Source organism: Rhinolophus hipposideros (genome assembly GCF_964194185.1).
Source record: "Rhinolophus hipposideros genome assembly, chromosome: 23".
Lineage (NCBI taxonomy): Eukaryota > Metazoa > Chordata > Mammalia > Chiroptera > Rhinolophidae > Rhinolophus > Rhinolophus hipposideros.
Window position 1 is genome coordinate 31,198,280 of NC_138069.1, and position 26,120 is coordinate 31,224,399.

The following is a 26,120-nucleotide window of genomic DNA, read 5'->3' on the forward strand; positions in this document are numbered from 1 at the left end:
AGTAATGATAACCAACAATAGCAACAATAGTACTTACTGCTTACATACCGCTTACCATGTGTCTTGTGCTGCGCTAAGGACGTCTTCTGGGTTGTTTTATCTTTACAACAGGCCTTTGAAGGCTGTGCAGTTATATCTCTGCTTTACAGATAAGAAATCTGAGAGTCAGATAGATTAAGTAGCTGTGCAATCATCTAATATGCGATGAGTCGGAGCTCAAATTCAAGTCTGCCCAACAGCAGGTTCCAAGTTCCCAAGATTTTTGTTGCTTTTCACAAAAGCCTTCATTCTACAATTTAACTCACACTAATAGATACAAAAAGTTCTGAGCTCAATGAATCCACACACATACATCCTTTTAAGTTTTATTTATATTTCTTAGTTGAAGAATTACACACTAGCCAACATTATTATATATTTACATGCTGAAACTGAATGTCATACGTTTAAATTCAAGAAAATAATTCTTAGGGGCTACTCATCTATAATCCTCATTTGTTACTATCTCATGTATCCCAGAGATTTTAGTAGTCCTGTTTTTAGAAAAACATGAAAATAGATGCAATGATATCCACTTGTGTTTTGCACTTTCTAGCCATTGGAAAAATGTGCATTATGTGCATAATAAGAAAGGCTACAAGGTAATTAGTAAGGCTGATTATCACTACCTTGTGAAGAAACTAGAATCACTTTTTATAAAAGGACAAATCAGAACTGTGCAGGGACAATATTCACAACAGAACTATTTAAACACCCATGCAAATAAAAATTTGAAAAAACTGGTGGAATTTAAATTATTTGCAATCTTGTTTGAATTAATAATGTTGAAAATGACTGACCATGGTTTAACTCAAATTATTGACCTGCAAAGGGAAAGATGCAAGCTGAGAGAAGTGTCAACTTGCTTCAGATGGAACAAGGACATACATGGGCATCGATTAGTAGACATGTGACAGGACACAGACATTTGTTTTTGAAAGTTAAAAAACACCAAGTTTTGTTTTTCATCAGTTTGGATCATATTTATCTTTATCACAAAAGAATTTCTCAAAGCAAATTAAAATCTGACATCAGAATTTTGCATATATCTACAGAAATGTTTTACTTCAGTTTCCAAATAACGAATATTTAAGAGTGCTGCTGCTTTTATTTACTTTTTCTTACATGATTTCTTTAGGGGAGTATCTTAATGAGAATTATATTGGCTCGTTACTATTTTTTACAGTTTTCTTAGTGTATTGGAAAATGTTTTTTAAACCTTTGGTGTGAAGCAGTGTCTTTTTTTTTATTTTTTATTTTCCCTCATTTTTCTTTTTTTTTTCTTTCCTTTTTTGTTTTTTAATAATTCTGGAGTCTTTGGTTGAAAGGAAGAATACTATCTAAGGACAAAAATGCTACTATTAAAAAAAAAGTCTTCTAGTACGTATTGTGTGTAACAAATTTCTGGAGCAGGTATGAATAATCAGCATTTTTATTTCCTGTAGTGCCATCCATATAAACTTTTACTCTTTGAAAACTGAGATTTAAGTTACAACCTTTGGTTTCTTGAACTCTGACACATAAAAAATCTCTTTCGAGTTATTAATCATTTTTGCTTTCTCCGATTGCCATTTCTAAGGCTATCTCTTTGTTGTTACAGTCACTACATAAACACGACGTGTTTTCCATACAGGAGACAAGAGTAGGAATGAGTGAACAGGCAAGGGGAAGAGTATGTGTGGTTGAATGTGCGTGTGCGTGTGCGTGTGCGTGTGCGTGTGAGTGAGAGAGAGAGAGAGAGAGAGAGAGAGAGAGAGAGAGGAAATTGAAACCCTTCTGTCTGGGATTCCAAACCATTTATGTAAAATGATGTTTAAATTACTCTGTTGGGGCACTGCAGTAACTGTACTTAGTAAAAAATAAACAAAAATTAAGAAAAAAACTAAACAATTATTTGTTGTATCTACTGACTATTCATTTACAGCATGTTTAATTATTTACATAATATTATAACACATCAACTTAAGCCATAAACAGAATTAGCACATTGCCTTACCATAAAATACAAATTAGAAGTTAAAAATATTTAAGAAATCTGTTTCAATATTTACATACACTCAGTGAAAGTCATGGCTGCTCACATTACATGGACTCTGTACACTTAGCAAAATGGCATGATTGCTACAGTTGAGAGTATTTGCCCTAACCAACATGGTGGGGTTTAGCTATTTTTTTTTTCCTCCTCCTAGAAGGATTTTTTTAAAAAACATTTTCTGTTTTCTTAAGACATTTTTATTCTTAAATCACCAATGGACAACATTATTTGTTTCCTTGAAAGAGAGAGCAAGTTGACAAGCGATCTGAGAACTAGCTAATTGCGGATGTTCTGAGGTACAGTAGTCTCTTAGTGTCAAACTGTGCAATGGTTTGTGGGAACTGCAGGTATTGATTTGCTGATAGAGAAATGCTCGGTACCCTGTATCACTTGTTTTAACATGTGGATTTGTTGGTGGCCAAATTAAAAATATGCATACACTGGTTTAATGAAGGAAAGAAAACATATTAGCTTATTCCTCGTTTTCCCACATATGAATGCATACATATGTATGTATGTTTATATGGATCTCTATATACACATATATACATGTACATTGTTGTCATACCTGTTGTTTGTTGATATTTTGGCTGTTTTTGTTGGTGAATACGAAATTAATGAAAAAGTGGAATACAGTTACCTATAGAAAATGAAAATTGTCTTAGTTGTCAATTTAATGCAGGTCTTGCTTAAAATAAACACAATTCATTTTCCCATTATGCTTTCCACTGAACTTTGTCTATGTGTTGTGCTTTTTGAAGCTAACAGTTTTTGTGTGTGTGTGTGTTCCTAATGCTAGAATGTGAAGTCTTTTGGTTCATAAACCATTATTATTATTTATTATTATTATTATTATTATTTTTAACTTAGCACTGCTTTTGAAGAAATGAGAAGAGAAAAGGTCTAGATGGCACTGCTCAAGTCTTTTCCCATTGGTAAATTGCAGTGGAAAGAACTGTAACATTCCCTATGCAAACACATGATTATGTTGCATGAGTTTTCAATTCTGAAAATGCATTTCATACCTACTAGCAGTCATGTACTATATATATACAGATTGAGAGCAAATATTTCATTTAGGCTGTGCATTTTAGAGTCAGAATTTGCCTATGAATTTCACAAAGATGAAAAACACCTTAATTGCTGGCTATCTGGCTGTTTCATAAGAAAAAGAAAAAGTATATGCATATGTGTAAACTGATAGTACTACCACATCAAAATTTCCAGAACACACTTTTGTGGTCCTTAAATTTAACCATTGGATATCAAGCTGACTGGTCTTCGTAGATTTATGAGATCTAGCACTCCTCCCCAAACCTTCCCCAATTTGGTGACTACAATTCAACCCCAGTAAAAATGTAGTTTAATAACACATTCTATATCTATTGTTACCTCTGGGCAGGATGATCAATTGTTTTTACCTACGTGATTATTGAATGCTGATATATGGATTTTGCTCTAGGGCATTTGTTCCAAGGTCCCATCTCTTCTCCTTTTCCTAGTTTCTCATCACTGGGAGCAGAAATGAATCCCTGGTTATATGCTTTTGACACTCATGCTGCTAAGTTTCTTCTTTCCTCTTTGATCTATCTTACCCTGTTGATGTCTCTGAATATCAAATTTTTAAATGACAATATCAAGGATTTTTATGGCTTTTGCGATAATTGCAAATGAGAGCCCACTTCTAGAGTTGGGCTCTGAGTTGTCTCTAGAAAAACCTTTCCAGAATGGCGTTTTGAAGTTGTGCACCTGAGGTATTGATATGCTCCTTCCTGATATATGCTAAGCAAACTTTAACCCCTGGAGACAAAGGGCAGGAACTTTTATTAGTGTGATGCCCCAAAATGATTGCCCAGGAGAAAGTGTGACCCTGGTGAAACTTGAAGAATCTCCACTCTGAGCCTCTAGGCAGAAACTTCTTTGGATTCTGCCCAAAGGTCATACTCAGAGGTGTTCAAGTGTATAATAAAAGAAGGGCCACTGTTCCCTGTGCTGGTGGGGGAGAAAAATATCAACTGATCTTGAGGCAAATTTACAAAGTTAAGTGCTAACCTTTATTTTTTCTCTTGGATACTTGGACTAGAAGGTCAGCACGGCTCCACAGTATTCAAAACTGCTGAATCATTAGGGGAAGAAAACATAACATTTTATCCACCGGCCAATACTGGTCTATGCACAATTAGGAATGTTACTCTGAAAGGAAATGATTTTTGTTTTTTTAAACAGAAATAGCGAAGTCATCCTCCAAAAAAAAGTTCAATCAAATCAAACTTGAAGGAAAATTTAGCAATTCACTATTTTCTCCAAGAAAAGCAAAATATGAACCTTACACTGACAGAAATAAATTAGCTTATTCTCCTTCTTGTCCAAACAGGAAATGCATGTGTCCACTTAGTGTAGAAAGAAGCACAATGACATAATTTAAAAATTGATATTAACAACTATACATTGTGCCTACCTTATGATCGGTTAGATATTTTTCTGCAGTATCAACTGAGGTTCATAACCTTCATCATGATAATGTGGCTTTGTTGTTTTTCTGTTTTCCCACTCATTTTCATATTTTCTTTGATTAGGAAGATTACAACATATATAACGAAAGCACCCTTTTAAAAAAACTCAAACCTAACAAACCCACCAATTAACTTGTGCACATAATCTTTGAAGTAGTGTTTGCTATATAAAATACAAGGATGAACTTCTTTGCACATAAGGAGACAGAGTTTGCTCAATCTCTCTGAAGCCTTACTCTGTCTCCTAAGAATATAATCAGAATTTCAGAAGCAAGAAAAACTGGAAAGGATCATTAATCCTTTAAAGAAATGAACAAATCCTTTTGAAATTGTCTATTAAAGTCAGACAGAAACTTAGAGGGAAATGTTGCAGAGACAGTGGACACTGTGGTAGAAAAGCAACCTGGTTGCTTGCTTTTGTCTGTGCTCTGTATTAGCATATTTAAATGACTTCCAATCTTACTTACCGCTATGATAATTCTCATTTGGCTAACTTTTCTCTTTTACGGTTGTCTTTTAATTACATAAAATATACAAACCTCTGAAGGTATGCTGTCAAAAGCTTGTGGGGTTGGAAAAAGAAGTTTTGTTCTACCTTTTGCCAATGAACACAATATGTATAGACCAGATGCTGTGTGGGGCTGATAAGGGCCTTGATGCTTGCTTGCTTTAATTTTGTTACAACAGTTATTTCTGGATTTTCCACTCTGCTCTGGGCTGTTAACTCTTCTTTTAACCATCTAGGAAATAGTTTTTCAGAAAAATTTCTTTGGCCCCCATACATAGTAACTTTTAGAAGTCTCCTGGTCTCTAAATGTCAAAATGGAAGATGTCACAGTTGATACCCTGTGCTCAAGCAAGCTGAAACGGGCCAGGTTGGTTACCTGAGTCTCTGTCTTGACTCCCCTACCTTGTTTGAACTACATGAGAACCTTCTAGAATTCAGTGGGAATTATCTTCCCATGGCACCGTTATCACCTTAATAAGACAGGTACAGACCATCTTCCATAAGCATGTTCACATGACATTGAGGATAATGTTTTCTAAGCATGGTGCCATCTCAACAGCATGCCAACCTTAGGAATGAAGACGGAAGTATCTGGATATGATCACTTCTCAGCAAAATGACTGACAGTGCTATTGAGCCTTCTAGGAATATCTTCTAGGTAACTCCCCTCTGTGTAGGCTGCGTGCTAAGCAGATAAAGTGGAACACTCAGACTCAATCTTGTCAGCATGTGTACAAATCACTTGCACTTTAACTGGAAAACCACAAGGACTTTAGTGTATTCATTACTTAGCAGAAGCAACCCAAATGGTATGAAATGGACCACAGGATAGGCCAGCAACTAAGGTATTTTAGCATCACTTTTGTCCTGGATTGATGTGTTCTCCAAGTCCTACATCAGGCTGTACAACTGGTTTGAGGAGGAATCTAGTCCTTGCTTCCCGTGAGAGGCTATGTTTTAGTTCACATAGTAAAGCCAATAGACGATGTTGAAGAAGGAAAAAACCACTGGGAAGAATATACGGGACCACCGGTCTATGGCGTTCACATCAGTCAAGTCGGGGATGGTGATTTTCAGTTGGGAGGCACGTCTCCTCAGGCGGCTTTTCTTTTGTGCCACGTGTCGTTCCAGGGCATTTCGGCCAAAACTATGCCTGGGCAACCCAGGTTTGCGATACTGGATGCTGGAGGCATCGTAAGCCAGCATGGTGCTCCGGGGGTCTCCCAGTCCCATCACAGCCTCAGACGTGGCCATTTCGTTTTTTATCTCCAGAGTGCTCAGTAAAATGTTCTCGTGGGGGTCCATCTGCAAGGGAGAAGAATCAAATACGACAATCAACACAGCCTTATTGGTGTTTATTATTCAAGGGCGCTATGACGTCGAGTTTTGGTGGTACAGTTGACCCTTGAACGACATGTGCCTGAACTGCATGGGTCCACTTATACGTGGAATTTTCTCAATAAATTTTCGTATTGTTTTCAATCTGAGCTTGAGAATCCATGGAGGCGAAGGGCCAACAGCATGCATCGATCTGCACCATTTTATATAGGGGCCTTGAGCATCTGCAGATTTTGGTATCAGCAGCGGGTCCTGGAACTAATCCCCCACAGACATGGAGGGACAACTTAAGTTTTTGGGGAGTCAAAAGTTGGACACAGATTTTCAATTGTGCAGGCATTGGTGCCCTTACCCACTTGCTTTTCATGGGTCCACTTGCATTTATCACAGAAGTTAAGAGAACTGGCTTGTTATTGGTTACAGTATCTAAAGTTAAATTGTGACTCTGCCACCATAAGCTACGTGAGCTTCCGTTTCTTCATCTTTTAAATGGATTTAATAATCCAACCCTAGAAGATTGCTATAATGATGTAATAGACTGTTGCCAGTATAACGTTCATTATTTCTACTTAGGACATGCAGGGAAATAGAAGGCATGCTACCATTTAAAAAATTTACAGTCTTGATACTCACACAAAAGAAAATCAAACTGTACTAGGTATAAAATAGTATTAGGGGATTAAGTACTGAACTGTACTCCCAATAGGGGCCTAATTACAGATGAAGTCATTATAAAGCCAAAACTAAAAACAGAGGGTTACATTTATTAAGCACTTGCTCTCTATGCCGGAAACATTTTTATATAACTTCATTTAATTGAGGTTTCTTAACATCAACAGTTACAAGATGTCACCTTAAATTCGGAGTGTCGATATATACAGGGTGAAGGAAGAGTTTTGGACAGTATAAATGCAGGCAACATGTGATCTGTCAAAACACAACAGAACTCAGAACAGTAAGAAACTTGCAAATGACAGCTGGACTGACGGTGGGTGATGGAGTGGGGAGTGGGTGAGGGACGAACTTGAGAGAGAAGGGAAGGAGGCAGGAGTGGAGAAGAAAAGAGTCAGCCAGAGTTGGCTGTACTGAGTTGAATTCTCGCCCAGGGAGGAGAATTAAGGTGGCTGTGCAGACAGGGTGATCCTTTGCTCTCTTGGGTGATTTCTTCTTGGCAAAGCTAAAAGTAAAGGATGAATACTGACAGCATAATTCCCAAATATGAAATGATTTGTAGCTTTGTTTTTATTAAGAAGAGAAGATTTGTGTGGCTTGTTTGTAAGAGGCCTCAATTGCTATTGATAATAAAACCTAGCCACAACATGTTATTATTAATAACAAGGTATATTTATTTTGGTGGAGAATCAGAATATACCAATTTCCAGTAAAATTTTTGAAATGACAAAACAAAGGCAAAGTGGCCAATGATAGGTACTGATGATATCTAGAAGCAAGGGATATAAGTAAACACTTCATTGCAAGATGTACTGGTCTGAGCTTCATGAATTATGCAGAAGGCAAAACGAATGTTGCTAAGATTATATACTATCAATTAGCTTTCAAATGTGGCTTAATGACTCTGAATTATAAATTCAAATCTGAAATCTGGTGAGAAATGGAAGCTATAAAACTTGCTGGGACATAATAATTGACCAATTAATCTCTGCCCACTGATCAGACATTCTGTATGTTTGGTTTATGGTAGCATCTTAGTGGGAAAGTTAAACAAACACATTCTTAAGAATAAGTTAAAAAGTTTACAAGACTTGGAGACTAAACCCTGTCAATGTCAAAATGCTTCTCCAAGGAACGACCATGCAATGGCCTTCGTGATGGGTTCAATGGCCCTAGGAAAGGATAGGAATACTTAAAAGTACACACTATGTGCCAGTGCTTTGCAGAAACCATCTCACTGAATGCTCACAACCATATTTGAAAAGAATTTTTTTCCTAGGTTATAAGTGAAGGCATTCAGCAAATATCCCACAGTCACATAGTTACTAACCTGAAACCTTGATTGTGAGACCAAAGCTTGGGGGGAGAAGAGTGGGGCTTTCCAGTATTTAAAGAGAGTGAAGCTGATAGAAAGCTGATAGAAACCCTACCGCACCTTGTTATTTCAGATAGTATGCTTACTTTCTGTTCTCTGGCTTCTTAACTGTTACTTTGCCTACCTAAGAAATAGCCGTTCAGCAAAAATTTCTTTGGCCACTATGCATGATGATGTTTGGGATTAGGATATTTGCTTTTCTACTGAGCAACTGTAGTAAGAACAGTTATGAATATACAACAGACTTGACTGAGATAAAAACATAAACTAATAATAACAATTGTAATAAAAATAATAGAAGCCATGCATTATTATTAAGGGAAAGTTGTTTTAAGTTTAGGTCAAATGATCCTTGGATAATCTGTTTAATTTTGGTGAGTTTCTGTTCCATTATCTATGAAATTAAAAATATGTCAGATGAGATAATTCCTGAAGCTGTATTATTCATTTATTTTTTTTAATTCACAAATTGAAAAAAAATATTGAAAAGCACTCTGTATCTGGCACTGTGCCAAGTACCATAGGTACTCTGGTGAGGAAGACAGCATCGCTCCTGCTTCCCGTGGCAGTTTCTCCAGAAAGAATACTGGATTTGGAGTCAAAAGAATGGAGTTCTGGCTCCTCTGTTTGTCTGTTGATCTTGGAGAAATGATTTAATCCCCCTGAATTTAGGTTTCTTCAACTGTAAGAATAGCGTTAGGGGAGATTAACTGAGAGGGAATACATGGGGAAACTTGGGAAATGAAAGCAGTAACTAAGTTGATTGCTATGACATGCTATGAATATAGTCGAGTAACACAAGTTCCAGTGAGGTGGGAAAACACAGCACATAGCTATGCCTGAAAGCAAAGTAAGCATGTCGCCCTTGCAGAGTATTGAGAATAGATACGTGTCAGGAGTTTCTCTGTAGTGGACACAGGCTGAAGTGGGAGCCGGTGGTGGTGGGAGAGGGGTATTCAACATCTGCTTCAGTGTATGAAGTACTCCTGGATGTCTGTCATATTACATTAGACTATTTCAACCTCAAAACATGACTACTTGTGTGGTCTTAATTAAGGGCATTCATAGTCAAGGAATTAACCTTAAAAACAAGCACTGTTTTTCCAGAAATGTTTCACCGCTAACCAAGGAGCTGTGGAGTCAAAAGGAGAAACGTACAACCATCTCCATTTTTATTTCTTTTCCAATTAACAGCCTGTAGAAAGCCTTCATAGGCCAACCTTCTTCACTTGCCTCCCAAAGACCAGCGAACTCCCTCCCCTGACACTTCACCACAGTGTCCATTTACCCCTTCTGCTTTGAGATCACCCGTTCCGAGTTCTTTTGGAGGTCTGCAACAGTGGCTCACTCACCACCGGGAACTGTGTCTCTGGTGAGAAATGGGGATGTCAGAAATGGGGATGTGTAAGGTGCAGTGTTACCGGGTTCTGATTCTGGACTCAAGACAATCCAGTTTTGATTCTGGGTTGAACTACTCACTAGCTTGGGGAAAGCATTCAGACTCTGAGTTGAGTTTGCTTATATGGAAAGTGGGGGGAAATACCAGTACCACTCTCCTAAGGTTGTTTGAGAGGATTACATAACATAGCACATGCAGACAACTTAGCCCAGCTGTGCACATGGTAAGCACTCAAAAAAAATCATAACTGATCTTGTCATAGAAAGCAGTAAGTAATCCTTAAATGAATACCTTTGCTTTTGTACTGCCTTTTTTTTTTTTTTAAAGCCATGGACTGTGCAAACAAACCAGAGCTTTGAATCCTTCATATTATTGGATTTTACTTTGGTTAGTGGCTTCTGTAAAGTGCTAAGATAGTGCTTAGAACATAGTACACACTATGTTTTTGTTATAATAACCTAAATAAATTTATAATATATTAAACATAATAAGTCTGGACTGAGTTACTTCTGAGTGCTGAGGTGAGACTAGTAGGAGCTGCCCTTCATTTCATAATGGAGAGAAAATTCCAGATTCATAGGTTCACAGAGGCCACCAGCATCCTTCTGACCACAGAGAAAAGACAGCCTTAGGCCTGAGGTCAAAGAGGGAGACACATCCAGCGACGGTGTTCAGAGCACTTTGTCACTCTACCATAATACTCATCATTCCTACCTCTTGTTTAGTATGTCTGTCCCACCACAATATATTTCTCAGTAAGGGCAGAAACAAGGTCCTTCTCGTTCACTGCTGTGTTTCCAAGCTCGTGGCATGACACCCGGCACATAGTAGGGGCTCAAGAAATGCTGATTGGATGGAATCAATTTTTTTTTGTGACCTTTGGTAACTCACTTAACCTCTTCGTTAGTCATCAATAAGTTGAGTTTTATTTGGCAATTTCAGCTTCCAGTCTGAAGATTGAAACTGCGTGGGACTACGTCTTGAGTTCCTTTCCTACTCTGAGGCTTCTCTGCCTCTATTTATGCAGGTCACTTGCCAGAGAAGCAAGCCCAGGTGCCTGAGATCTGGAACCAGCATTTCCCATGGTGCCCTGGACCACTTACATGACAGATGTCTCCTTCTTACCCCAGAGAAGGGAGATTATTGAGTACAACTGAAGCCAGGACTAAACATTTTCCATACTGACCTCTTTTAGTTACCCCAGGAGCCCTATGGATCTCATGCTCAGAAAACAAGGCCCAGGGAAGTTAAGAGCCTTAATGCAAGTTCACACAGGGAATAAGGCGGGACAGGAATTAGCATGTGAACTCTGTCACTGTGCCATGCTGAGGTACAGCAGCAACCCCACCCCCTGTAGCACTTTACAGCTCGCTAAAGAAGACCCTGTCGGTGCACGGTAGGGGCAGTCGTCTCCTCAATGAGAGGTGGATCAAAGTGTCTGTGTTTAAATATGTCACTGAGGATGGGAGCTAATGCAAAGTGCTGTTGACTGCAACGCTTTCAAGTCAGTCGAGTAGGCGTCTATGGTTTGACAGTTCATCAGCCCCACTAGTGACAATTTCTGCCTGGGAACCACCACTTCCTCACCCTCGGTTTTCGTGCACCCAGTGTGGCTGTGAGCCAATCAGAGCAATCCTGACACAGAGATTGGTTCAGTGACGGGCATAAGACCTTTATGGAGACAACAGCATGTCATGAGTCTGCAGAGGGGCGCGCACCAGAGTGAAGACTCTCAAACCGTGCCACTGGGTCTGCACCTAGAACTTTGTGGCCGGAATCTCCTGAGTTTGCTTGAGATCCTCAAGAGGAGACACTAACTTGAAAAGGAGCCAACGTAGGGAGAAAGAGAATCCAGGACTTGATGGCACTGTGTCTTTATCTGGATATGACTGATTTGCTGATGCTACTAAGCAAAATAATACATCCTTTCCTTCCCTCCCGCTCTCATCTCCCTTCCCTCTTCCCTCTTCTCTCTTCTCTTTCCCTCCCTTCCCTGCCCCCCTTAAGCCAGCACACACTGGGTTTTCTGTTACATGAGACCTAAGGAATCCTAATGGAGATATAATTCATCTCATGTAAGAGTCTCAACAACCCTGTAATATAGGTAGGGCAGGAAAGGAATGAGAGCTGTTTCACCTATAATAACAATTTTTCATAACTCAAACTGAAACTAAGGAAATCCGTTACAGGAATATAATATTTAGTATGAAGACTGTGTTGGGTTTCAATCCTTCTGGCTGGGACCTAAAACACCTAGCAGCTGCTAGGTTGGAGTAGCTGGCTATTCAACAGTCTGCACTTTCTTTTGTTCCCTTGTTTTGTTTATTGTTCTTTTCCCTTCAATGGATTTGAATTGTGTTGGAAGCAAAGGTCAAGGGCAAAAGATTAGAGAAGACTGACAGGCTTTTTAATGTTTCAGATAGTAAAAGGGGAAAGCCTTCAGATGTTTAGCTTGTAATAGTAACCTACCCTTAGAGTTTATTTATTTTTGATATCTTTCATTGTTTAAATAAATGAAAAATACGACTTTTTTATTATGAATGGAGAATTGAATAGTAACTATCCTTCCTTCCACCCCTCTCCCCTTTGAAATACTTATTTTTGTAGAGTGGTTTCTGATAGAAGTTTTTTTGTGGGGTGTACCTACTGTATTATAGCAGGACAGCCTGTATTCTTATTTTACAGGCCAGGGAAATAAAGTGGGGTTAATTAAAATCTTACTACGACTAATTAGTAGACCAGTATAACCACTGTGGGCTGTTGATGAGCTCAGTGCAGTAATAGTGCATGGTGTCTCCGGAATGGTTCTAAATCAACAAATGTGCCTAACTCAGGTCGTCGTTTGTAGAGTAGAATAGTCTACTTCAGTGGTTCCCAAACCTGGGTGGGCATCAGAATCCCCTGGAAGCCCTAATAAAACGCACATCTCTGGGTGCCCCTCCCAAGTTCCTGAGTCAGGAAGTCTGGGATGCTTCTCAGGAATCTGTGTTTCTCAAGTTCACGTGTGAGGCTGGACTGCTGGGCTGGGGTTCACCCTTGGAAAACTATTGCCTTACTGGACCACAGCTGAAGAACATGACTTCACATAAAGAGGCAGCAGAGGCCTTGAGAAACAATGAGAAAGCTGAAGGCTCTGACCACAGTTCCCACGCCGCCAAGCTGAAATGCAGTTTTCATAGACAGAGAACATATACGACTTCAATTTATTGTTTACTAGAGACAGGCATTGTATTAAAGCCTTTACACAACTACGATATTTAATCTTGACAATAACCCTGTGAGGGTGTTAATTATTAATATTCTCATTTTTTAAATATGAGGAAATTGAGAATTTGAGACAGTGAATTGCCCAGAGTTGCACAATTAGTAAGTAGAGCAGCTGGCACTTAATCTGTTTGTTCCAAGTTTCCTGCATCTAATGACCAAGCCATGTCATTAAATATCAAGAGTCATTACTCAGTTATGAGTTCTGTCTTGGAATGCCTTCTCTGTATCAGGCTGTATCTAGGCAATGACATTTGAGAATGGAAGGAATAGGAATCGTCACATAAATTTAGCTAATCTTTGTGACTGGGTCTCCACATCAACCTTTTCAGACTTGCCCAAGTAGATTTTGTAATTGTCTTTTTCTCCAGTGGGGCAGCGGAGACACAGGAGAAAACACAAAACTGCCCTGTTTTGATTAGAACATTAATAAGAGAGTTTCTCTTTAATCAGAAAGACCATGTAGCAATCTCTATTGCCTTGGAAAACATATAAAAATACTTATCAAATTTTCCTATCTTTGGCAATTTCACAAGAGAGAGAAGAAATCAAAAATAAATGAAGGAAAACAGAAGAAAGAGACTAGTGAATAAACCGTCATTCTTGCAGATAAATTGCCTTTGCAAGCAGCTATGCTGCAGGCCTTGCTTTAGTCCAAGGGTCTACACTAGCTGCTTTGTAGATAGGACTTTTACTCACAGTGTCTGTTCCAGACAACACGGCTTTTGGGAGAGGTCCCTTCAGCAGGCCACTGCCAACAAAGAAAGTCTCCTATTTCTCACTCAACAATCCACTCTTGAAATTGTGTTTTACCTGGAATGATCGTGCCTATTAATCAAGAATGCAATGCTGAAAATTTGGGAAACAGACTGATTTATTTGCACCAGTATTCTGGAGCCCCGTACAAATGAGCTTCTGTGCATGAGGGCAGTTTGCACCCCAATTGCATCAGCTCTTCTACTCGTATTGGGTAGATGGATGGCCTTCTATGCTGACTTGAGTTATTTTCCAGACCAACCCATGTGCTGACTGGTCTACCCATGACAAATTGATGTTAAACACTTGGAGTAAGAGGTTTTCTTGTCCTTCTTTCCATTCCCCATTCCCACATTTTTCCCAATAAGAAAAGAAACCTGCTGGACTAACAGAGTTCCAGCTTGCCTAAAAGCTACTGCACTAAACAATGAAGAGTGAGCCTTATTTTTATATGATAATTCGTTAATTCCAGGTGTGGTTTCAGGGGTGGGGCTTCCTTTCCGGCACCTTTCTCAGTGACAGGTGTCTGCTCTGGAGGGATGCCCTTATCTTACAGTCACATATTGGAAAACAAATCACACTCAGCAACATCACATGCTTAACTTGGGAAGGGAGAATGGGGCTATTTTAAATTCCAGTTCACCACTCATATTGTCAAGAGAAGAGAAATTGTAGAAATCCACGAAATCCTACCTCTGCAATTTCCAATTCCTGTGACTAGTGTGTGGGTAGGAGATCTTGTTTTATCTTCTATGAAATGACATTGTGACCTCAGTAAAGTGAAATGCTAAGGCCCCGAACTGTTAACCACCTGGGAATACCCAAAGCACTCTTTCCAAAGGAAAAACACTCTGAAACTGCCTAGCATGCACTCAGTATGCTGAGAGGTGAGAGGAAGTTCACCCAACTAGAACATAAAATGGAGATTCTAGGAGAGCAAGAGAAGACCAGCACTGACTTTTCAAATGACTCCACCAAAGCAAATGGAGAAATAGTAACAAAATATGGCATTTAGATGTGGGCTGCAAATACAGGAGACTACTGCTGAAATACCCAGGTAGTTACAGGAGGGATTTTTGATAAAACTAGGAAAAAAGGGGGGAGGGGCTGAGATTATTTTTACTGTCTTTTTGGCTTCTACTGTGTTAATATAAAGTGTTTGAAATGTCACAACCATATTATGAGGATGGAGTTAATACTGTATTTGTAAACAGCCCTTCCCATCAAAATCCAGGAGTTCAGGGGTAGCTAGGAGCTAGGTAAGTGGTAAGATGATAATTTAAATAAATTTATGATTGCAGATTTCAAACCTTCAACTCTTTCTACTGAATATTTTCACTGTGGGGTGAAATATCTACGAAGGAGACACCAGTGGCTCTCAGATATGAACAACCTGGTTGTTGTTTTGATTTTCAACTTTTTAATTCTCATGGGTAGATCACGTTAATACATATCTCAAGGGTTACTACACAACCGTTAGTAAAATGGTTCCTTATTAAGGATTCAAATGAATGAATTCTTTCTTATGGGTCAGCGACCTGTGTGACCCTATTTTTCAGTCCTTACAAGGTGAAAAAGATTCTGCTTCAGACACACATACACACAAATCCATCTGACTAAGTGGGTGATTCAAAGGAGCTTAGTGAGGTTTTCAGCTGTTGTTGGGGTGGTAGTGAAGTTTTTGGAAGAAGTAAGAAGTAGACCTCTTAAGGTTTTCCTCTCCAAAGGACCCCAGCAGATAAGACTTTTGTTAAGGCTATGATTAATAGAGGACCAGCAGTGAGAAGACATTTGACAAGGGTGAGCTGTCCAGTGAACTAATGCTCCTGCTTTCTCGTCCTTCCCATATGGGTCCCTGACTTTTTCAAGACCCACAATGAGAGTGAAAAGAACAATGACTTCAGAGATGAGAACTGTGTTTAATCCTGGCGTACCCTCGGCCTCAGTGTTCATCTAGAAAATCTAGGTGGATTTAGGGAAGACTTTGCTAACTCCCTCCACCACCTTAAATCTCTTGCTCTGACCTCAGGGAACCCTGTGTACCTCATGACAGCAAACACGTGGGCAGTAACTGTATCTTGCTGCTTATGTATCCCTAACGCTGACCACTATAGTTGGTATGAAGTAGTATTCAAAATAAAAAATGTAATTACAGCATAGAGAATATAGTAGATAATATTGTGATAATGTGGTACGGTTTCAGATGGTTGCTGGTCTTATCATGGTGATCACTACTCTAGGTACATAAATGTTGAATAACTACTATGCACACTTGAAACTAATATAATATAATATTGTATGCTAGCTCTATTTGTAATAAAAGTCTTTAAAAAACTTGCTCACTTGAATTACTGAGAGTGTTACAGGATTACTTGATCCAAACAAGCTATGGAGATCATATAAAAGCGTGAAACGGATGTAGTAATGGAAAATAAAAAGTTAGCTCTGAAATGAATTAGACTAAAAAAATACAGGCCTGTCTAAAGGACATACAAATTCAAATTTTTAAATATCACTAACAGTGGTTAAAATCACTAAGGTTGATGTATCAAATTTCTTTTAGATTTAATTTGGAAAAAGTTTGCCTTTCAGTTCCATTTAATCTATAATTACCAATTGCTTTTTTAAAAAAATGTATGGGATAACACAGGAATGATGGATAAGGAAAATTCACGTGAAAAAAAATCCTGTAGTTTTGGAGCTCCCTTGCAAACTGTAATGCTGATCCAGTATTAGCATTTGTTTTCCCCACCAGGAGGAGGGGCCTCGCTGTAGCAAATTCTGCAGTATCTATCTGTGCTTGAACTTTGTAAGTAATCTTCCTAATTTTTTTGTGCCTTAATATCTTCCATTCCTTTTACTCTCACAGAATCAAATGCACTTCTCTTGGAAAAATAATTCCTTTCTATGAATGTGTTAACTTATGTGAATTCATTATATATATATATATATGTATATATATATACATATATATATAACTACATATCACTGATTTTTTAATAAATAATATTTGGATTGCAATAGAAAGATGAATGTTAAATTTGGGTGAAAGGAGAATATATTCAAATTTCTGTATTTAATAATAATAATAAAGTACAATTAATGAAATATATGCTAAATTGACTCATTTCTTTTGAAAACTCATTTTTGGTTTCATCTTCTTAATTTAATAAAGTATAAGCTAGAAGTTTAAAGTTCAAAGTCAGGAGTCATTTTAACTGTATGGGTAAAAAATAAGAGATTGGGATCATACTGAAACCACCATGAAAGAGGAAAAGTGAAGGTAACTATATTTACAACCTATTAATTTTATGGACATTTATCCAAAGAAGGACTCACTTTAAATTAATACAGACCCTTAGGACGTGTGCAATGGAGCCAGGTTTTAAAATGAGCTTTCCTAAGCCCAAAGTTCTATTTTGACAAATTTCAGAGCGATAGATGTGAGAATCTGCCTACCCAATTCTGATAACTTAAAGAAGTTTTAACACCTGCGGGCTTACATCCTGAGGGATGAGGTTTGTTCTCATTCAATTATGATCTGAATTATTGACTCAAGTTCAGGCTGGAGAGACATGATTGATCTAATCTTTTCATTAGCTGGTTCATGCAATTCAAAGCATTATGAGCAATGACTTCCAAAGATTTGTATGCACATCATGTAATTAGTAATTCACAATTTCTGAATTCATTTTTAAATAGTACCATAGAGGACATTTGGTTTGGTTTCTTTTCCCAGGGCTGGAAACATTCAAGTGTTTCCAATGTGCAGGGGTAGAGGGAGGGGAAGAATGCTGACCATTAGCAGAAGACAAGATCTAATTTTCCCCTGACTTACACATATTGTCAGTGCACATGGCTAAGAGTGAAGGAAAGGGGCGACTTTTCCCTCCACATATCCCGCCTCTTCATAATCTTCCAAAGCTCAGGAGAGTGAGTAATAAATGTGATACATCAGGTCAAATTTCAAGACCTGATTGACTGGCATTGATTGACTTAAAGGTTGCAGTCCAAATCATCCCAGGTCATTGGGAGACTCATGGTTTCCTCTTGGTCCTGGGTTTTGAAACTGATCCTAACCTTGTCCCATAAACTAATGAGGATGGGTTTGGGCATTCGGAACCAACCATTGCCTCAGTTCTGGGTCAGAGGCAAATTATAATTTGCTTCTGGCTTTCAGCTAAAGGCCAGGAAACCAAGGTTTGGTTTCTGTCTTCCTTAGACAAGGTGCCAACATTTTAATGCATCTAAAAATCTGACAATTCTAGGAGATACTGACTTGAATAGAGAATTTCTCAGTCTACTGACTTCAAAAAACCCCATCTAGAATATAATCAGGTCCACTCATAGGTATCTGAGACACTCCTTTCCCAGAATCTTATCCACTGCCTCCTACTGCTTTTTATTTAATTTGACTAAGAAGCCAGAAAGCTGACGGAATGCAGACCATATAGGCAGGACTCCCATGAACACGTAACAAAAAGGTAACAGGAAGAAGCAGCACATTCAACTCCACAGAGATGCAGGGAATACAGCCAATGACCTTGGTTTCTATGGATTCAGAGTTTGGTTTGGTTCTTGAGTGGTGGGGGCATGAAGGTGGTACTCAACTGGGTTTCTTGAAGAGAGGTAGGCTGGATGGGCAGGGTACATGGATTAGCATAAATGAGTGAATCTGTAAGTGGGAGTTCAGACATGTTGGGTACTTAATAGCACTGGGTCTAGGAGCTGTGCTTAAAAAAATGCACTGGTAAAAGCTGAATTAACAGTAATTATAAAAAAATGATATAGTCAAAACAACAAAGTGTATATAGTCAGTTCTCCATATTCCTGGATTCTACACCCACATATTCAACCAACCACAGATTGAAAATATTTGGGGAAAAAAAACCCAAAACAAAACATTATGTTGTTGCTGACATGTACGATGTAGTTAGACTTATGATGGATGTATACATTATTATTCCCTAAAAAAATATAGCATAGCAACTATTTAATTAGCATTGATATATTAGGTATCATAAGTAATCTAGAGATGATTTAAAGTATGAGGGAAGTTGTACATAGATTATCTACAAACATTATGCCATTTTATATAAGGGACTTGAGCATCTGCAAATTTTGGTGTCCAAGGAAAGGGTGTCCTAGAACCAATTCCCCTCGAATACCAAGAGAAGACTGTACTTATAAGCATGTACCCATTGTATACAACAAAGACAAAATAACTGATGTTATGGGCAGTGATTATAACAAATATAAATGGAAAATAATTAATTATAACAAAAGGAATTATAAGCTCCAGACAATTTCTTAATAGAACATTACTGATACTGAATATTATGTCCCTGTTTAAATAGGACCAATGAATTTGTAACATTTTCTTCATCGGATAATTGGAAGTAGGAGGACCCCTATTTATCCTTCCTTACTCTTATACATCTTGTATCTTTTAGACCTCAGTTCAAAAATTCCTTCCACTGGTGAGTATCCATGATTCTCCTTCACTATATTAGGTCCTTGATATGCTCTCCTAGTAATGTAGACACTTTCCTCACTGCCCGTTTCATTTATAATGATGTATTATTTCTACAGGTATTTGTTTAAGGTGTATCTCCCCTTGGGGACGTGGGCTCTGTGAGGGCAAGGAGTAAGTTTGATAGGGACTCAAGAAGTAGCTCCTGGTTCAGCAGGTAATACCGTTAGTCAGTATCTAGAGGACATGTCTGCTGTATTCCAGGCACAGCTATAAGCACTCTGCATGAATTACTCCATCGATTCCTCATCACGATCCTTTGGGGTAGGGCTCTGCTTAACTCTGAGTTAATAGCCGAGCAAGCTGAGACTGAGAAATTAAGTCACTTGCTGAAAGTAACACAAGGGACCTGAGTAAAATAAGGGATCTGAGATTTGAACCCAGACAGTTTTATTTCAGAGTCATCACACTTAGGATTGATGGTATACTAGGACCTATTATGTGTCACCTTGAAAGAGTGAAATTCCCTACTGTTCTGAGGGGAAGACGTTTAAGAAATATAAACATGCAGCGTGCAACTCAAGGAACAGTGACAAGAACACAGGCAGGCCAGTGATCAGAGCTTGAGCACAGAAGGGGGAGGACAAAGGCAGCCCTGGGCCTTCATCAGGGCAGGGTCAAGGGCACACACACCTATCAGGCCTGGGGAAATGAAGAGAGAAAGCAGAAGGGAGACCTCTACGAGTAAGTGCCAACTTACACAGCTGGACATATCTCATTTTCTCCCCCGGGATCTTTCCCGCTAACTTGGTTTGACTGCATTTTTAGGAAGAGTCACTTTGTGAAATAAGAGATTAGAGTTTAAAATAGGCTACCATCGTATCTAAAGCCTTTACCTCTAGACTGCAGGAATTCTCAGGATGAACCTATAAGCATCCACCTTCCTTTGGGCTGAGGCCATAGTGGGCTCTGAAGCCAGGTTAACAGCAGACGGGGTAAAAGGCAAGGTCACTAAGCTTTATGATTTTGGGAAAGATACTGAAACTTTCTGGGCCTCAGTTTTCTCAACTGTAAAACTGGTATAGTGGTATCTGCCTTATTGGGTAGTGGTGAGGATTAAATGAGATAACTCATGTAAAGCACCTAAAAGAGTGCCCTTCCTATATGATAAACTCAAGGAACAGTTACTTCTATTATTATAGAAGCAAGCAGGTGGAGGAGCTGAGCTTGTCCTGTATCATGATCAGGATAGTTCTGAGATGCTAAACCAGTTCCCAACTTAAACTGCTGTGGAAGTGGTGACAGAGGGGGACACAGCAGGTACTCAACCACTCTTTGGGAAACAAATGAATGCATCAATTCAGATGTGTTTCTCTTTGCTACAGCCATTCGGCAAAAAAATGTCCTATAGGTTTTAGGCGGTGTGACTCTTCTAGTTTCAATCCCCCAGGAAAGTATTTAAAGCTGAGACCTCATTATTCACATGCCTAAGAAAAGAGGTTGTGAATAATGTTTCTTCTGATGCTTCCTTTGGGGACCTTGTTTTGTTCTTTATCCTTACCGTGTGCAGAGGCCAAGAGGTAACTCAAAATGTCTCACTTTGTTACTTGCCAACAGGATGAGTTAAAGTTTGGGAATGGAGAGTGTGCACCCATCAACAAAATTACGTTTTCAGATTTATTTCTGGCTTCACTTATGGGAACTATGTCTTTCTCCAAATTAAATGAATCTATAAAGAAAGTTTTACTATAATGATAATGACAACATGAAGTCGCATTTTGTAGACAATCTTTGCACAGCAGAATTTTAAATTTCAGTGTAGATAAGAACATCTATATAGCTAAGTCTTGACGACATCAGTTTTGGAATCAGCTTTGAATTCTAGCTTCTCTACTGATTAGCTGTGTGACCTTGGGAAAGTTCCATAGCTTAGCTGAGCCTCAGTTTTCCTCATCTTGGAAATGAAGCCACATTATATGAAGGTTTGTTTTAAGATTGAAATAAGTTATTTTAGGATCCTACCACCACGTCTGGCATACAATTAGGTACGTAACAAAAGGTAACCATTGCTATCATGGGTACTAATTTATGTAAGTAGGTAGGCTAATTCTTTCTATTTCCCAGTTAGCCCCTTGTAGCTGTAGTTGGTGTTGTAGTTGAATCTATCCCACCCATTGTAACAGCAGTAGAGACAGACTCCTGTTCCAGGTGGGAACTGACTGCTTTCAGTTAGTCTTGGTATTTCTCCTCCCCTTGCCACAGATTGATTTAAGGGTAGGAGACCTAAGTCAACTGAGCCAATTAAAAGAAAGGAAAGGTTTGCTGGAAGCCTTTGGATTAAAAAAAAAAACACACACACAAAAAAACACCAAAAAAACCCCAAAAAACAAAATCTCCATCTTGCCTTCTGGGCATGAATGAGGACCCCGGATCCTTGTTGCTACTGCAGCCATCTCATTTCAGAACAAGACATCACTGACAAGATTTTGGCTCGCTTGCTCCCTTCCACCCCCATGCCTCAATGCATGCTTTGCACAGGCCACATACATGAAAGGTGGGTGGAAAATCAGAAGGATGTCATTAATACAATTCAAAATAATAATATTCAATTGTTTCAGATGAAAGTCAACCTAGGACAGTGATAGATCATGTATAATTCATAATTATAAAATATTTTTTCTTTTCAAAATCAATAATCTCGTGAGAAAAGTTTAATGTCATCCTACAGCAATTTTAATAATAATAAAAAAATGCCCTCCATTTATTTAAGTCACTTATGTTTTGTCAAAGGACTTTCATATCTTTTATCTCATTGCCTTCTAGAACATCAGAGTGAATTTGAAAGACCACGAGGGCCTGGACTTCCACATCTTCTGTATAACAAAACTTAGGCGCTGAGAAATTCTTTTCCCAGAGTTGCAGGACTTTTCAGAGGCTGGCCTAGGGTGAGTTTCCTAGCTTCCTGAATCCAAATTGGGACTCTGTGGCTGGTTCTACCATTTTACAGAATTGAGGAAAAACATTTTAAATGTTTCACATGCAATCTGTGATTAAAATGTACAAGTCAGAAAGAGAAATCTAGGTTTACATTACAGCTTTAGTTAATTCCAGCTCTACCACTAACTAGCTTATACAACCTTGAGCAAACAAACTGTTGTTATTTCTGGGTTTCAGGTTCTGCATGTAAAAATGAGATACCACAAGAAAAAAAAAATTGTAACTATGTATGGTGATGGATGTTAACTGGACTTACTGTGGTGATCATTTTGCAATAGATATTAACGTTAAAACATTACATTCTGCACCTTAAACTAATGTAATGTTACCTCAAAGATAAATAAAACAAAACCAAGGAACTAAAAATGTTGTAAAAAATGCAACTACAAATAAGAAGTGTTAATTAAAGAAAAAGAGAGATCATTTTTTGAGGTGAGGTTTCCTGTTCTTTAGCTTGTGATATGCATTGCGAATTGAGCAGCTAGTCTGAGCCAACTACAGAATCCTCTGTGTAGCCTTAAGGCGGCCAGCACTAGTCAGTCAGGGTTAATATTTAAGGTACAACTCATGTGTGTCCCCTGGGTGAGGCCCTTGCTATTCAGAGTGGTCCGCAGACCAGCGTCTTTGGCATTACCAGGAACTTGGTTAGAAATGCAGACTTTTGAGCCCCACCCTAGAGCCACAGAATAAGGATCTGCCTGTTAACAAGGTACCTAGGTAGCTTTTATGCACACTGAAGATTGGGAAGCACTGGTTTCAATGATCTCTTAAAGTGCTAAAAGTCAGTGACTAGAATTTTTTTTTTTTTAATGGAATTTACTAAGAACCTTGGGTAGCTCTCCAAACTAAACAGAATCTTCATCCTCTATATAGTAAAGAGGGGGAGGAGTTAATTGGTGAGTTTTTTTGTGTGCTTCTTCCCCTATGGAATGCTGAATTAATCACAACCAAGGTGCCAACCAAGCCCTGGGGGGGGGGGCGGGGACGGGGAGACCGAGCCGGAAAGGGAATGATCAAATCCACCTCTACCAGGGATCCCTTGTGCAGCTGCGGTCTGATGGCTTCTGTGCGTTTAGCCAATTACACGGTGAATTACCCAAGTGAGGATATGCCAAATGCACCATCCACGCTCACAGCCCAATTCTCGTTAGGAGAACTGCTGTTAATCTGACAAAGCCTTGTCAAACATCTGTCAGTTCCATTTTAACACTAAATGACCCTCAGCTCTGAGATCTGTGATGATGGCACACAATAAAAAATGTGACTATGCTTTACAAAGGAGAGGCTGCAGGTTGAGTTAGGAAAACAGGAAAACGGTGAATTTGGGAAGACAGGAAAGAACATCAAACCCAACTGCCAGTCTGATGCTAAGGCTCTGTACAAAAAAGTGAAAACTCTCAAAACAAAACCAAAAAAAACCCCGTGGATTCAAATCCCAGGTTTGCCACTTATTAGCTGTGGGACTGAATATGTTACTTCTCTCTGGGCCTCAGCTTTTGTCATCAGTAAAATTTCAGAGGCTTATAAGAATATCTAGTAAATTAGCAAGCTTCATAAACATCAGAATCATTTGGGAGATTTGCTAAAATTTAAATACAGGAGGGTAGCAGCAGGGATGGGACATTTGCCATTCACCAGAACGGCTTTCTGTTTGCTAACACTTCTCAGAGTGCTTTATTGGAACAATGCAAGGGACTGAGGAAAGACACAGGTCTAATTATTGTGGACTGCCAAGTTGAGGAATGAAATGCAATGTTGGACAAGGGGCAGGTATGCCCCCAAACTGGAGTCTTTGTTATTTAATGGCTACGTGTCCTTCCACTAGTCCCTCCCCCTCTCTAGGGGTCAGTTTCTTCATTTATAAAATGAGAGGATCCTTAAATGTTTTTGAAGGGTTAAAATACTGCTGTTCTATTTTGGCCATGTACAACCTGGATGGGCAGAAGAGCTCCTTGCTTCCTTTTTGAGATGAAAGCTTTTCCTAAACATGCATTTGAGGGTAATGTCTCGGGCCTCTGAAACTTAGCAGCATGTATCATCTGTACCATATACTATTCATTCTGATTATCTCACACAATTTAAGAGAATATTATACGGACAGTGAACCATTCCATCAGATGGAGAGAGACACTGCTACTGAATTTAGAAACAAATCTTAATAGGAAAAGTCAGAGTTGTGCCCTTGTGATCTCTTTCATGGTAGCCGTCAACCATTTTAGATGGTCACCGTTCATCTAATGCATACGACCTGACAAGAACTCTCCATGTAGTGCCTCCTGCAATCATTAACACCATATGTTGAGGGTGGAACTGTAAGCCACATTTTACAAATGAGGAAACTGAGGCTCAGAGAGCTGTTCCCATGATCACTTAGGTAATGAGTGACAGTCACAGGGCTTGAACTCAGGGTTGTCTCAAATCCAGAATCAAGTAGGACTGATTACGCTACGTCTGCCTCTGTCCTTTAACCACTGTGCTTTTCTCCAGGAGCTATGATTTGATAAACACTTGCTTAATGATCACCCCATTGATGGTGTTCCTTGCAAATGTGTGCCTTTTGTGAGGAAAGTCTAACTTTATCCTGTAGGGGCTATGAGGAGGGAAAAGAATGCAAAGGAAAGAGTCTTTCTTACAGGAATGCAGCCCATGTCTTTGGCTTCAGGGGGCCAACATTCTCAACTGCTGAACTAAAGGACCCAATGGATCCCAATCCCTCCAGGGCTGAGGAAATCTGCAATGCTCTGTAAAGCTGCTGTATTTACTGCTGAGGGCTCCTAGCTGCAGGGCACTCTCAGGATGGCACCTGGGCTTGGCAGGTTTGCCCTTCACGACTGACTCAGAGATGCTTACTCCCCCGTGGAGAGTCACAGCAGGTGTCCTCAGTGGAGGAAGCCTGCTGTGGTGTCCTTGAAGCCCGTGCAAATTCCAGAAATTTTTCTGTAGCAGAAGCTAGAAGGTGTTGAGAGGCAAAGAAACAGCTTGTTTATTGCTGAAGGAGATTTCAAAATTATGTCACGGTTCACTTTTGTTATGTCTCCCTAGCTTTCTTTGCCCAAATGAAACAAGCATCAGGCAATCCTGCAAACCTCTCCTCAGCAGAGACCATAAAACATTCCTAATTTCTTTAGGAAGATAAGGTTGCTAGAGGTGCTGTACTTGTTGTTTTACAAAATAATTTAATATTAATGGAAGGATGGTTAATAAAAATTTAATGCCAGTCTTTGATTCCCACGGCTGCTCATGGAACACAGTTTTCTTTCTTACTGTATATTTCTCAACAGTTCAGAATGTTTCCAGAGTTTTCTCAGTAAACATTGTATTCATGATACTAGGGCTGTTACTACATTTCCTAGAATCTGAGATTTTATCAACTGCAAAGTACACCATGAATTTATTGACAAATATTTATAAAGGAGAAGAGGAAATAAATTAAATGTTTATAGTATATATAAGTATTATATTAACTTAAAAACTTTAAAGGGCAAATCTTTGTCTCAAAATTGAAAATGAGTATATTATTTCTCCTGAAAGACTATGCTAGTAATCCACTACTAAGTGGGGTTGACTTACGTACTGGAGCCATATGCTGGTGGTGATATAATATTCAGATATTAATAATAGAATGGTATCGTGTTCAAATATTAATACTAGAATGGAATTGAGCACCCAAAGAGATAAAGTATTATTGTGTGCTTTGAAAACCACAAAGTGTGACATACATTTTTTCTGTGGTTTTGTTTGGCGATGACCT

General features: G+C 38.9%; 1 protein-coding gene across 4 annotated transcripts in view; it reads right to left on the reverse strand.

Moving 5' to 3' along the window:
• Positions 1–353: 353 nt before the first annotated feature.
• Positions 354–26,120, reverse strand: part of GABRB2 (gamma-aminobutyric acid type A receptor subunit beta2) — a 206,624-nt gene continuing 180,857 nt past the window's right edge. For all 4 annotated transcript variants that reach the window (XM_081036103.1, XM_081036106.1, XM_081036105.1 and 1 more), the window contains one exon: positions 354–6,400. In XM_081036103.1, the coding sequence (XP_080892229.1) occupies positions 6,053–6,400 (348 nt within the window). In that variant the 3' untranslated portion in view covers positions 354–6,052. The remainder of the gene's footprint in view (positions 6,401–26,120) is intronic.